The 14,650-nt window shown below is 53.0% G+C and overlaps 1 protein-coding gene and 1 long non-coding RNA gene across 39 annotated transcripts in view; both read left to right on the top strand.

Moving 5' to 3' along the window:
• Positions 1–900: 900 nt before the first annotated feature.
• LOC108398083 (uncharacterized) lies at positions 901–4,655 on the top strand. 2 transcript variants are annotated; one of them, XR_001853325.3, is made up of 3 exons: positions 947–1,464; positions 2,771–3,079; positions 4,267–4,655. It is a non-coding gene; the product is annotated as an uncharacterized lncRNA (long non-coding RNA). The 2 variants fall into 2 exon arrangements; XR_012123419.1 differs by lacking the exons at positions 2,771–3,079; positions 4,267–4,655 and adding an exon at positions 1,583–1,928 and having other exon boundaries at positions 901–1,464.
• Positions 4,656–13,595: 8,940 nt separating this feature from the next.
• Positions 13,596–14,650, top strand: part of LRRFIP1 (LRR binding FLII interacting protein 1) — a 131,090-nt gene continuing 130,035 nt past the window's right edge. For 23 of the 37 annotated variants that reach the window (XM_037009698.2, XM_073217915.1, XM_073217911.1 and 20 more), the window contains exon 1: positions 13,596–13,766. In XM_037009698.2, the coding sequence (XP_036865593.2) occupies positions 13,677–13,766 (90 nt within the window). In that variant the 5' untranslated portion in view covers positions 13,596–13,676. The remainder of the gene's footprint in view (positions 13,767–14,650) is intronic. The other 14 variants (XM_037009687.2, XM_037009680.2, XM_037009674.2 and 11 more) reach the window with 4 other exon arrangements.

The raw sequence follows: 14,650 nt of genomic DNA, 5'->3' as shown, positions 1-14,650 counted from the left end.
GACCTCAATATTGTCTTTATAGGGTGCACCAACTTTTAACTTTCTTCCTTGGCACTTCATCAACTTTTCTGAATTGGCATTAACAGGGGCAATGTCCCTCATGCCCCTTAATTGGGCCCATATACAAGCAAGCACACTCACATGCACATATTTCCCTTAATGCAAAATTATAGAATTTTGGAGCCAGAAGGGATCCTGGGGCTAATCTGGTCCAAGCCCCAGCCAGCGTCTGAGGAATCTCTGTAACCCCCCTGCCAAATGATTCAGTCTCTGCTCAAACACCTTCAGTGCTGGGGAATTTCCAGCCTGAGGCAACCAGGCAGGGGGTTCCTTTCCACCCAGATCAGCCTTTCATACCTTTCCACCCATTTGCCCCCCTGGGTCACTTGGCTAATTCCTGACCAGCTGCTGCATACACATTTCTGAGGTTTCTGCCAGCTGCCCGCCAGATCCTCAGCCCCTTGCTCCTGGTGAGGAGACCCTGGGCATGGCTCAGACTGTCCACGCGGCTCCCTTCAGTAGACGTGCCCTGCGACCCTCCTGTGGGAACTTCCAGAGGGCAGGAGGCCCCCCTTCCCCCTGGGGCTTCCCTGCCCCAACTCGTAGTATCACACCAAGCTGGTAGTTTGATAGGTATCTGAGGTACAGATCTTCCGGGATATTCTTATCTCCTCAGGCCTTGGAGATAAGCAGGAACGGTCACCTGCCTCACCTGGACAGCTTCACCCTTTCTTATCTCAATGGAACATTCCATCAGGGACTTCTGAACACCAGGTTACATTCCTCAGCTCAGCAATCAGGTTGGGGTTTGGCTGCCTACCAGGCTGGGCAGAGCAGAGGGCAGTCAAGACAAGTCCTGCCCAGAGGTGCCCAGCGGACTCCCAGTGACAGGCGGCCGCCCAGGGTTCCTACCCACTCCCACAGGGGCAGAGGGCGCAGGCCACAGGCAGGGCTCACCTGGCAGCACAGGAGGGGAGGGGCTGGGGCAGGCTCCTCCCAGGAGGGGGTAGGGGATGTGCCTGGCAGCCCGGGGAGGAGGGGCCTTCTGAGCCCCGGAAGCAGCGCTGTACAGAAAATCGCAAGCGGGAGGGGTGTGAGCTGCGGGTCTGAGTGAGATGGGAAACCAGACAGCTTTTGAGCAGAGGACGTTGTTGTCTGACTGGCATTCGCAGAGTCGCCTCACTGCAGCTTTGAGGGGAACAAGGCGGGTGCTGACAGGCTCATCAGAAGGCCCTGCGTCGCCCGGGCCACAGACGCCCCGGGTGTAGACCAAGGAGTAGTGCTGAGGAGTGGTCCGGGTCAGGATGCGCTCTGAGGGTGGGGCCAGGAGAACTCCCTGAGGGATGCAATGTGGGGTGTGAGAGGAGTGGAGATGCAGATGACCTGGGGTTTCGGCCTGAGCACAAGACAGATGGAGTGGCCATCAGCCGAGATTGGGAAGGCCCCAGCTGGAGTCTGGGCACGGTAAGCTGGGAAGCCCACGGGGCACTGAAGGGGAAATGTGCGGGGGGCTGTCTGGGGCAGGACGGGGTTTGCTAGATACCTGAGGTTCGGGTGTTCCAGGATGTTCTCATCTCCCCAGGGCAGCCAGGCCTGAACTGAGTGGAGAGCTGTCACCCCCGGAGTCTGCTCCGCATCTCCTGTCAGCGGCTCTGCGTCTCTGTGCTCAGAGCAGCCCATAGTTCTGGCCCTGACGAGGGACTAGCCCTGCACGGCTGTTGGCCGCATGAACGGAAGGGCAGCTGGCCAGTGTCTTGTTGAGCAGACCCTGTGTGTGCTGCCCCCTGATGTGGCTCGGTGATTCTAGACCCGTGTGGGGTGTTCCCAGAACACGGGTTCTATGCCCCGATGGGTTTGGAATGACCCCTCCTTGCCACCCCACTTGGAGAGTCACTGCACATTTGCAAATAAAAGACCTCAGGAAGTCCTACAGTGGTACAATCTGTTCAACTTTATTTAAACCAGCATTTCCCAAATTTACTGGAGCCTAATTGCATTTTTCGTGGGATGCTTGTCATTGTGCCCTGGAAATAGGGGGTCAGAACATGCACATGGGGGACCCCTGACCTGGTACCAGTCCCTCTCCTGGGGGCACTCTCTGACAGTGTGTCCTGCCCTGGGGCTCTTTGTGCCGCTTAGGAGCCAGTGCTGAGAAAGTCCTCCCTCCCACTGCACTAGGGACCCAGCACCAGGCCTGCTCCTGCGCCCTCCTAACCCTGAGGGTCCTTCTGCCATGCCAGTGCCCCTGACTTGCACTCTGCACACTTTATCGATGCCCCACTTAAATTTACTGCCAGAACTACACCAGACTCCCGGGAGCTGGCTGACCAAGAAAGGACGAATGGAGCTCACCTATCATTTCTCTTGCACCATAGATTTCAAAACTCCTTCATTAAGAAATTGCCAAAACCCTTCCCCAGACTGTGCCAGAGATCTCCAGGGCCCCCACATAGAAATACCTTCAGGGAGCTTACTGGGTATGGAGGCGGTCAAAGAAAATATCACAAAGTTAGATAATAATAGAAACATTGAATTATTCACACCAGCACTACAATAAATGTTGCATTAACAGTACCTGGACAAGCCCCTGGGAGTACAAAGGATAATTAGAATCATTAAAAGTGCTCGGCACCTGCCACCCTGGCCCCCGCAATGGCCCTGAAATGCCGTGGCCACATCGAAAGACGTGCCCATCCAGAAGTCAGGTAAGTGAAGGCAGGTATTCGATCTGCTTCCATTGACCTGTCTTCCTCCCGGGTTTGCTGTGAAGGATTCTTCTCCCTAACGTCTGCGGCCTGAGGAGACGGTACGTTCCCCAGAACACAGCAGGGCTCAGGACACACCTTCCCAGGAGGCTGAGCCAGGGGAAAGCCCCACAATGGAAGATTCTGGGCACCAGGACTACGGAAGCCCTAATAGCCACAGAGCTGCAATGGACGAGAGTGAGAAGTGGTCTTCCCAGTGTGCTGGGAAAGCTTCCGCTTCACCTCCAACAGCGCCAGAGGAGAGCCGCGCGCCTGTTCCCAGAGGACGTCCAGTGAATTCTCACTGAGCTGGTGAAGGAAGGAATGAATGGTGGGTAAGTGAAAAAAAAGTCAGGCTTCGCACCTGAAGCATGGCCTAGAGGAGGATTAAAGGGCCTTTGAACGATGGGTGGATGGTGCACTGCACGATCTGAGTGTGCTTCATTTTGGTGGTTTTCCCCACAATCCATTCATCGACCACCCAGGAAGACAAAAGCAAGATCTTGCCCAAGACTGGGAGGCAGAAGTTACTGATACACATGCACACAGCGTGCTCACGCCCACACAAGCATGCACACAGCACACCCAAGGATGGGGGCCTGGACCATCTCTTCCTTGCTGTCCTCTCAGCTGGGCACTGGCACGTCTCTCTCCCCTTATCTGGGCCGTCCCTCCTTCCTGGGATCAGCCGTGGCCCATCCTCAGCCCAGTCCCTGCCCATGCCCCCCAAGGCCGGAGGCCCTGCTCCTGGGAACTCTTGTCTCTGTACCATGGGCAGCCAGTGGCTTTGGTCAAGAACCAAGGTCTGGTGCCGAGCAAGGATCCCAAGGCCCCTCCTCAGAGTGACAGGACTGGAGTCCTGGGAAGGACACAGAGATGGTTGCAGGGGGGAAAAAAACATGTTCCCTCGACCCTTCTGAGTTCTTGGCTGAGACCCCTGTAATGAAAGACAGACGCAAGAGGAAAACGACAGTTCATTACACGCACGTGTGCCTACTGTATCGGGGGGTGCCCAGGACAAATGGAGAACTCCGCAGGTGGCCTAAGCCACCAGCTTAAACACCATCTTGGCTAAAGCCAAGAGGCAGAAAGGTGTGGGGGGTCCATCCCGGGAGGGGAGCCCCCAAGGCCCAGGCTGCCGGGCAGCCTCCAGCAGGGCCGCTCCCACGTGGGGCTTCTTCGATTTGGACTCGTCTAGTGCTGGGGCGGGGAGGGAGCCATCCAGCGCAGGGAGATTTCCCTTGTACCTCTTACAAAGGCAAGCTTCTCCTGTTTGCTGAGCTTTTCCTGTGTCTGCTGTTCCTCAGTCAGCTAGAGGAAGCCTCGTGGCACATCTTGCCGCCCTTCATGGTTTAATATCTGCGCCCTTCAGGCAGCGAAATCACGGCCGAGGGGCCCATGCAGAAGCAGTGCTGTGCGTGCCGTACAGCCCCCCCACCTTGGCTCGGCTCTGCCACAGCTGCTTCCCGTGGGAGTAAGTCGTATCCACCAATAAAGAAAGTGTCCTTCCTGATTTTCCCAGAGAAATGCTCTATTGGGACTGAGGAGGAACGTACTCAACTCACGACTGCTTTGCAGCCTTGGGACCCACTGGAGACGAGAACCAGCTCCTGGCACCTCCGTCTCCTGCCTGCACTCACTGCATGCAGCAGGCGCTCTCCTGTGCACTGACTGACAGGGTGCCACACTCTGCCAGGTACTCTACGGGGTTGTTATTTCATTTGACCATCCCAGGGATCCTGTCTTGAGCTGTGATTACATTTTTCTGTGAATAAGAAAAACACTTTATAGGAAGAAAACCATACAGTCTTTGTTCAGCTTGAGGCAAAGCCGAATTTTATAAACTGCTTGTAGCAAATTTATAAACTGTTCTTTGTCTGGGGATGTGGAAATAAAGAATTCAACTTGAGCACAGGATGCAAATGCGTAAGGGGCAAACTATTTTCCTATTATGTTCCTAAGATAGACTGGACGCTGGCACGGAGTGCTGCATCTTGGCCCAGAACCCTCGCACACTGTTAAAACTAAAAGTAAAGCCAGGCAAAGCATAGGGCCCTCTAGAATGTTTTCAATTGTTCGGTGCTATCATAACTCGGATACATTTCCAGCGATTTTCTCACAAAAGAACCCTCAGAGCATTATTCAGCATAACAAAATCTTGGTGAAATGTTTGTGCTATTTAAAATTGGCAAATTGAGGACACACAGTACTTTTTAAAGCCACTGCTAAAGATATGGCAAGCATCATCCTATAATAATGACAAATATCTGAAACATCGGAGCTAAATTTCTGCTTCGGAAGATTAGGATTAAGGAATTGATACGGTCGGTGTTTGCTCAGCGGTACAGCGACCCCTCCAGGGGAAAACTGTGTCAGTTAACGGCCCACATCGCAGTGGGGAAGCGCCCCGACTTCCCACTCAAAACCCCTCCCCAGCTGTAGGGGTACATGCAAACTGTTCAGGCTGCACAGGGACCAGTCCACAGCTAAGATCACTGGGCCATACCAAGAGGAAGACAGCAGTGAATCCAAACAGCCCCCAGTACCCCGGCTGTGCCCTCTAGGTTATAGATGTATAGGAAAAGTTATAGGGAGAAGGACCAGGGGACACAGGATTAACTGCGGGGATTGGGGAGGGAGTGAGCTCCATAACTCCTCCCCCACTGGCAAGATGAGCAGACCTGGGCTGTGGGCAAATCACCTCCTTATCCTGGTGTCCTGAGGTTACCTGTGGTCCTTCACAGGAAGACAACTGGGGCTTCTAAGACTGCACAGTAAATGGTAGGGGGACAGAGATGCAGCTGCTCCAGCTCCTAACTCACCCGGCAAGTGGGTATCAAATGTGCTGAACACCAACTATCCCTTCATGGCACCTATTTATCCAGCGTCTCCACATCCCAGAGGAAGTGACGTGTATAAGGGAAGTGCTAGGTGGTCCTTTAAATCCCAATCCTTTGAAAGTCACTACATTAGAACCACAAGTTTAACTGGATGCCTAAAGGGCAGATGCTTTCTTCTGCTTGTATTTTCATTGGCTTGGTTAGTTTCCCATCACCATTTTAAAAAATACTCCTTTTCCTTATTGAAGCATAATTTGCAGGAAAGATGCACACATCTTAAGTGTGCATGCACTTGTAGGTGCATGCAGGTATGCAGCGTGCACACATTCTATGAGCTGACAAATATGTATGTGCACATAACGTAGGTGACCCACTGGTCCCAGCCTTCTTGGGACTATCCCTGTTGTAACTGAAAGTCTGACGCCTCGGAAAGCCCCTTGTTCCCAGGTCAGCCTGGATGGCGGGTGACCCTACATAGCAACCACCTCACTAAAGATACAAAGCATCGCCATCACCCAAAACAGGCACCACATCCACCCTCCAAAGACATGCATTATGACTTCTATCACCAGCTTATTGTCACCTGTTCTAGAATTTTATATGTATGTTTTAGTGTTAGCTTCTTTCACGCAATGTAACTTTTGGAAGACTCATCCGTGTTGCTGCCTATCGCAGGGGTTTGTGAGCCCCTGTTACTGAGTGGTACTGCATCTCGTGATGGACATTGGGCTGTTTTCAGCTTTGGGCTATTATGAACATTCCTGCACATGTCTTTCTGGGGGCCTGTTCTTGCTTGCCTTGGGTAAATACCAAGGAGTTGACTGACTGGACCTAGGACAGGTTATATTTCAAGGAACCTCCCAAAGAGCATGCCCAAGTGGCTGCCCAATCCCGCCCTCCCACCAGCACTGCGCAAGAGGTCCAGTTGCTCAACACCCTCACCCACATGTGGTCTTGTCGGTCTTTCTGGTTGCACACCCCCGAGTGGGTGTGAAGTGGTATCTTACTGTGATTTTACTTTGTCTACCCCTGCCGATCAGGGGGCTGAGCACCCTTCCCTGTACTCTCGGGCCACCTGCGTGCTGTCTTACACAAGGTTCCTGTTCGTCTTCGAGTCTCTCGGCCGCTACCTAAACAATGTGTTTGTCTTCTTAGTCATCTGTCAGAGTCTTTTTATATTCTGGAGAGAAGAGATTCAGCACATCTACGTCTCATGGATATTTTCTCTCAGTCTGTGGCTTTGTTTTCATTTTCATAATGGAGATTTTACATAAGCAGAAATGCTTTATTCTTAATTTTGATGAAGTCCCATTTATCAGTTTTATATTTGGTGATTAGTGCTGTTTGTATACTAAGAAATCTTTGTCTACCCAAGGCCTCAAAGACATCCTTCTATATTTTCTTCTAGAAATTTTATAATTTTTGCTTTTAAGATCAGGTCTAAAATTTATGATTAAGTACTGTGTATGTTGTTAGGTAAAGGTCAAACTTTATTTTGTCTATGGAGATCCAGTTGTTCTGGCTACACTTATTAAAATAAAATACTTTCCTTTTTCCATTGAATTATCTTGGTGCCCTTGTCAACAATTAGTTGCCACTGTGGTAGCCTGAATCCCCAGAATCTGGATTTTGTCTGTCTGTCTTTTAATTGTTTTTTTTCTGTCTGTCTCTCAGTTTGGGTAATTTAATTGACTGCTCCTCCAGTTCACTGATCTTTTCTTCGGCATCACCCCAATCTATTCTTAGTCTTACCCAATGGATTTTTAATTGCAGATATTGTATTTTTCAGTTCTACAATTTCTGTTTGGTTCATTTTTAGAGTTCCCAAATTTTGCCTGAAATTCCCTGTCTCTTTACCTATTATATCTAGCTTTCTCATAGTTATTTTATACTACTCATCTACCTTCAACATCTAGGTCATCTGTGAATCTTTTCTGATTTTTTTTTCCTCCTATGAGTTTCATTTTGTTGATTCTTCTGATGTCTAGTAATCTTTATTGTATCCTGGACATAGAAGCCAATACACTCTATAGACTCTGGGTTCTAGCAGCATCTTTTGAGGTGTGCTGACTTTGGTTCTGGCAGGGAGTTAAGTTACCATGATCCTGCATGTATCACCTTGACCTTGACTTTGTTGAGACTTGGTTCTAGGTTTTGTTCCTATGTGTCTGTTTTGATTTTTCTGTCATAGCCCTTAGTCCTCAAGTGTGGTCTTCCTATTTAGGCCTGGTCCTTCCGGGGTTTCAGTGAAAGGCTCAAGGGGTCTGCAGCCCTCTAACTTGCTAGGACGCGAGTTCCTAACTCGATCTCCCCAACACTAGGCAGCTGCTGAAATCTGTGCTCGACTCTTTCAGCCTCCCGGCTCTTGACTTCTTCTGGCCTTCTTGGAGTCTCGCCCCACACGTGCACAGGACGCAGCCGTGGGTCCGGGATAAGCCGGTGTGCTCCCCCTCTTCTGGAATTTCCTTACTAACTTCCTAGCTACACTTGCAACCCAGGTGCTAACATCCCACTCCTTGGTCCAAGAAGTTGAGTTCTATTCCCAGTGCACATCGAAGGCTGGAGAATGTCCTCTGGGGAAGCGGATGCCGCCTATTTTACCTCCCTTGCTGGGGTATCCACCCCAGTCTCTCCCTCTTTTGGTTACTCTCCAGGGCCTGCAAATGGCTGTTGTTCATATTTAGTTTGTGATTTATAATTGTTACTGACAGGAAGGTTGGTTTGATATAAGCTTCATCTCTACTGGGACCCAAAAGTCCTCTGAATTAAAACCAACTGAATTAATAGGTAATAAATCCCATGCTAGGAGAAAATCTATTTCATTGCTACTCAGTAAGTATGTGTAGCATTCCTCTTCCACAAGTAAAAGGAAAATTGGCCTTCACATCCTATTTTATAAAGCACTTTATGAAAGGACTCTTTTATTCAATGAAGCCACAAACATTCCCTAAGCACCCATGGGGCCACAACGCTGAACAAGGCTTTGTGAACAAGGGGTGAAGGACAACCCTGGCCCCAGGCCTTGGGAGCGCTGGCTGAGGGGACCGCCAAGAGGGGCTGGCTGAGCTGCTGACACCGGGTGCAGCTTTTCTACCTAGAGACACACGTGGCATGTGATTGTCCCAGTGTCACATCCTCCTACCAAGGCACCTCGTTTGTGTCAGATTCCTGCCACTAGCTAGCACTCAGTGAAGGATGAAATTACTACTGTAATTACAGCAAACAATTTCACAAACTTCAGCCTTTTAACTGTCACTAGTCACAAATTACCATTTCACACCTACCGGGACTCTGCAGAAGGACGGCAAAGCCACTAGGGAGCACTTCTGAAGTTCGGGGTGTGCCTCGTAGCAACAGTGTATTTTAGAAGATGATTCTGGCTCTGGGAGGTAGAAAGGCTTGGACAGGGATGGTAGCATGGGGGTCAAATGGGCCACGGATGGACTTCAAAGAAACCCCTTTTAAGTTATACTCGAATGTCCTGTTCAAATGCCACCCCCCTTTTTTTAGAAAGAGGAATACAGCTTTCATCAGATCCTTAAGATTTCACAATCTCCCCTAAATTTAAGAATTACTGGCCTAGAACCCAGACCTTTTTTTTACCATGGATTCAATCACTACACATTTTTAAATAACCCCCAAATATTTACATATTTATTTATGCATAAATTATGTTCATAGTCTATCATTAGTTAATATATGTATCAAGGCACAATATCCATGGAAAAGATGGGAAATATAAATTCATATTTCAAATTGTTTTTGGCAATTACTAACTGTTCTCATTGTATCTAATAATCTTATATTAAGACCAATGAAGAGCTTTTATTTGGAGTTTTCCTGTTTTTTGGGGATTTGGGGGAAATTGTCTTTTCAAGAATCTTTTAAATCCTTTGAAGCCATTTGTCTACTCTTTGAGGTTTGGTGGAAGCTAGGTTATGTGATCCACAAATCCATTTAACCTTGTTCATGCAAATACATCAAAATATTGTGAAATGATCTGATCAGAGAAAACACTTCTACTGGCCCCTGGGACTACCTTGTATATCATGGTGACATGATATGTAGCCACTTAAAGTGAGGTCATATATCAAATATTAATGTTTCATGTGTAATTAAGTTTAAAATGCATATTAATAGAAGTTCTAGGATATCCTTCCTGTACCCCCTTGGATTGGTTCATATACCCTATGCTGGAGACCCCACGTCCAGAAGATGAGCAGTGCCAGTGATCCCCAGGGTGGTAAGGTGAGCAGGTACAGGCTGTTGTCATGGAAACAAGGATGCAAAAGGGGACCAGAAACGATCAGATAGAGATGAAGGAAAAGATAAATTTGGGCTTAGGGGAGCAGGAGGAGACCGAAATAATTCCAGAGTTTTAACTCCAGCAAGCATGAAAAAGTACTTTGGAGATCGGGGGGTTCAGGTCCAGACCACAGCAGGAAAGTGAGTATCACAGTAGAGTCAAATGAATTTTTTGGTTTCCCAGTGCCTATGAAAGTTGTGTTTACACTATGCTCTAGTTTGTTAAAGTGTGCAACACTATTACGTCAAAACAAACAACGTACATACTCTATTGCTAAAAAATGCTGACTATCACCGAGCTTTCAGTGAGTCATAATCACTGATCACAAATTACCGTAACACACGTCATGATGAAAAAGTTCAAAATACTGTGAGAATCACCGAAATGTGACACTGAGACACAAAGTGAACAAATGCTGTTGGAAGAAATGGTACCAACAGGCTTGCTTGACGCAGGACTGCCACAGCCTTCCATTTAAAAAAAAAATGCACTTCCTGCCGAGCTCAGCAATGCCTGTGCTGGGAAATGGTGGTGTCCGGGGAGCAGGAGGGCACTCAGGATGGCACGACTGGGCAGCAGTGGGGAGGAAGCCCAGTTCCTGTCTGAGTACGATTAGGACACCAGCCACGGCCAGCAGGCCACTGGGGACAAACCACTAGCCTCCCAGCGCAGGCAGGGCAGAAGCCAGCCCTCATTCTGGGCATGATGTGGGCTCCGTGTTCTGTCCACTGTCTTTCAAGCCACTCCTGTGAGGGGCGGCAGCCCTCCCAGCCTTTCTCCTGCTGTGATCCAAGGGCACTCCTGCCACCCTATGCCAGCTGGAAGGGCGAGGCAGTGGTATAAGCACAGACCCACCCGAAGGCTTTCTCCCTGGACCGAGGGAGTCACCCTCACGGCCCGCATGACCACCCTTCAGAGGGCCCATCAGAGGAGCTCTGAGTGGCCCTGCACACCGGATGCGTTCAGAGAGGCCCATGAACTGCTTTCCCGGCCAGCGCACCCTGGCCTAACAAGACCCAAAGGGAGCCCCGTGCTATAGAGGGCGATTCCACGTGGCTTCCACTGTGTGGCGCCCCTCACCATGGCTGCCTGGCTACCCCACTTCCTCGTGGACGCTTCCTGAAGGTGGCACCCTTGTCTTTGTGAAGGGCCTGGGTACCTGGCTGGGAGATGACCTCCTGATGCTCTAACCCTGGACATCAGTCCTGAGGAAGCTTCTCTGTCTCCTGCTCTGAAGTAGCCCCTGTGGGTGGTGTGATCGCCGGGGAGGGGACAGGAGTCACGGGAGGGGGCCGAGCAGTGTCAGCGGCACAATCCCAGGGACCAGTCTTCTCGGGGAAAATAGGCTCAAGACAACCACACGGGAGAGGATGAGGCCGGTGGGCAAAAAGCTGCAGCTTCTCAGAGAGCCCGTGGCTCGGCCAGATGGATGGGGTCTCAGAGGCCTCTACCTCCCTCCCAGTGTCTCCCCAAGAACAGGGCAGACTGCAAAGCTGCCTGATGTGTCTGCCCACGTCCCCCGATGCCCTGGCGGGGGCTGCTGCCACCACTCATTCCAGACCCAGGCCTTTAGGTTCAGGAGCTGGGGGACCCCTTATTGACTGCCTGCGTCAGCCCTGTAGTGCCCTTTTCCACAGACTGCCCTCTCCTTGGCAAAGCAGGCATTGGTACCCCATTTAAGTGCAAGAACTGATTCTAAAGTGAGAAGCAGCCAGTTTGAGAGCACATACTTGGACGGTGGCCTGGGAGGTCATGATGTCACAGGGACCTCCTGAGGGCCAGCAGCACAGATCCTGATCATTCCTGAAAGGGGGCTCTTTCCCAGGGGCGGGGGGATGACTGGGGAGAGATGGCAGTCGGAATTCACCTGTGTCAGAACACTATTCAGAAACCCCTCCGGCCAGTCCGTGAGGTAGTGAGCGCCCTGTCTCTGGACAAAACCCAACTGGGACAGTGAGGAGGAGGACTGAGAACCAGACCTAGTTCCCCAAGTTCAGCCATATGCTGTCAGCACGACTGAAGCCTTCAGTCCCCGGCGAGGGTGGGTGACAGAGCAAAGCAACGTGGGTTCCCCCTCTCCACCCGTCGGCCAGTCATCACAAAGGGTTTAAGCTCTGAACAGTGGCTCCAAGTGGATGAGAAGCAGTGAGGAGAGTAGGGCAGCCCTGGGGGCTGGGGGGATGCCTCCCAGGAGGGCGCCGCTGGAGCTTGAGGTGGCTTTGGGCGGGAGTTCAGGTATCTCAAGTGCGTCCTGAGAGGCAGCGGCCGAGTCTGTGTGCTTCACGGTTGTGCGCCAGCTGCCAGAAGGGCACCGGCCAGGTAGCAGGTGCAGGTGAATGAAGGAGTGAAGTGATGGGCACCGGCTGAGCAAAGACAGTCATCACAATGCATCGGGCGCTGGGGACGCTGCGAGGCGGAGAGAGGAGCAAGAGAGGGTCTCCTCCAACCAGGACTGCGTCACCGGGGGAGTACAGCATCCGGGGGTGCAGTACGGAGTAGGAGGGGCAGCAGACAGATCTCTCCAGGCCTGCACTGCGTCCGGCATCCTCAAGCTCTGGGAAGACAGTAAGGAACAAGGTCCCAGCCCAACACCCGCTGTCCCTGTCCTCCCCACCCCCTGCCATTTAAATCCGCTCAGGTGTCCTGGGCAGGCCCCTGGGTGTGGCCCCCAGTCCTCCCTCCCCGCCCCACCTTTTCTCTGCCAATAACCCTCCCCGCCACTGCAGCGCCTCGCCTTCCCTCCTCCATCCACCTCCCAGTTTGCTTCCCGAGAACCTAAACTAACCTGGCCACGTTGCTTGGCTAGAAACATCAACTATATTTCTAGAGGGAAGATGATCACAGGTGACTTGGGCACGGCCCCCTCCCTCCCACTCTTCCCCTGGCACCTTAAGGTGCACCCAGGCCCCAAATATCCCTGGAGCTTTTGGACCCCGAGCTCTGCCCAGTTACTCTCTTCTTCCCTAACTGAATACTGACAGCAGCAGTTACTCACTGTCATCCCTGGACAAAAGGCAATGGCTTTGCAAACCTTATCTGACCCTGTACTGCACAGAACAGTACAGAAGGTAAAACTCAGGTAAATTCATTCCTCATGCAACCACTTTTTATGAAGGGCAGCTAATGGCAGGCCTTTTGCTAGAAGCTGGCGACACAGAAGCGAAATGACAAGTCACAGAGGACGTGCATGTGAAGAAAGAAACACCCACCCACACAATGCTTCTGCCTGGTGCTGTGAGGCTCAGGAGGACGGCCAAGGTCACGCAGCCTGACGGCGGTGAGCGCGAGCTGACCGGCCCCTCTGTGACTCCTGGGCCCCAATTCACACGGGGCTCAGGTCTGAACCACGTCCCTGCACCCACCCCTGCGTGTAAAAGCCCTGTGCAACCCAATCCCCGCGGCCTTCGGGCGGCCCCCACGGAGGTCGCCGCTCAAAGGCCCCCCGCCGCCCAGGATGCGCCTGTGCCCGATTCACCAGCAGGGCCCCCCCTCCAGCGCCCCGGGCCTCTCGGCCCCAGCCTCCGGGCGCCTCTGAACCTTCCGTCCCTGGCACCCTAGCCCGTCACTCCCGTGCCCACACGCCAAGTCCCCGGCCATCCTGACAGCCAACCTGCCACCACTCCCACCCCGGCGCCGCCCGCGGGACCCGGCGCCCCTCGCCCCGCGCCCCCGCCCGCGCCGTGACGCCATGACGCCGGCGAAGGGCGGGGCGAGGGGCCGCGCGGCCCGAGGGGGGCGCGAGCGCGGAGCGGCCCCGCGGCAGCAGCGGGTGGCGCGCCGTTGGACATGGGCACCCAGGGCTCGGGGCGCAGGCGGCTCCCCAACCGGGAGCGGCTGAACGCGGAGGACGACGCGCTGAACCAGATCGCGCGCGAGGTGAGCGGCGGCGGCGGGGGGCGCGGGAGGCTGTTAGGGGGGCTGTCAGCCCGTCCGTCGGTCTGTCCGCTCCCGTCCGCGCGCGCGGGGGCGCGGGAACCCGCGGGGGTCTGGCGGGCCGGGCGACTGGCCTCGGGCGGCGACCCCGGCCGCACAGACCCCCGCGCCCCGCGGCCTCGGCGCTGCACCCGGGCCGGGAATGGGCTGCGGCGCCGCGCCAGGGGTCGGCCAGCCACGGGGAGCGCCCCGCTGTGCGGTGCCGCAGCGTGGGGGTGCCGGAGCCCGGCCCCGGAGACCCACGGACAGCCCCCGCAGGCCACGCGTTCCTGGCGGTGTGGCCCTGCTCATGGGGCGATCGTTTGTCGTCGGTTGTCACACAAGGGGCAGGTTGGGCACGGACTTGGGGTCCTGGTAGGTGCCTGAAACCGGGTGTCATCCAAGTTTCCTGGTCAGAATGTATGTGAAGGGTGTTGATGAACTTTGCGTGGCAAATGAAAGGGGTGCAGCGTGCATATCCGAACAGGGGTCTTTCTCCCCCACAAGGATTCAACTCGAAGGTCAAACAAATCGGTGACCTCTGGAACGAGGCATGGCAGATTGGGAGCAGTAGCCAGCCTCTTTGGGGAGGGGGGCCCATGGGCCCAGTGTGCACAAAGAGAACTTGATTTTTCACCATGCACCTTCTGGATTGTGTATGTGCGGGCGCCAACTCATAAGGAATGTATGTGCCGGTGAGTGCAACCCTCCTGCCCTCCTCCAGGTGTTTGGGTTTGAAGGGAGGGCGTGGTGGAGGTAGTCTGCATAAGGGTACTCCGGTACTCGCCTGTGAGAAAGCTTCCAGCCTCCAGGCACTGGCTGTGCTGTCTGGTTGCATCCATCAGTTA

Source organism: Manis javanica, chromosome 12, assembly GCF_040802235.1.
Source record: "Manis javanica isolate MJ-LG chromosome 12, MJ_LKY, whole genome shotgun sequence".
NCBI classification, from domain to species: domain Eukaryota; kingdom Metazoa; phylum Chordata; class Mammalia; order Pholidota; family Manidae; genus Manis; species Manis javanica.
This window is presented reverse-complemented; position numbering and strand designations above follow the sequence as displayed.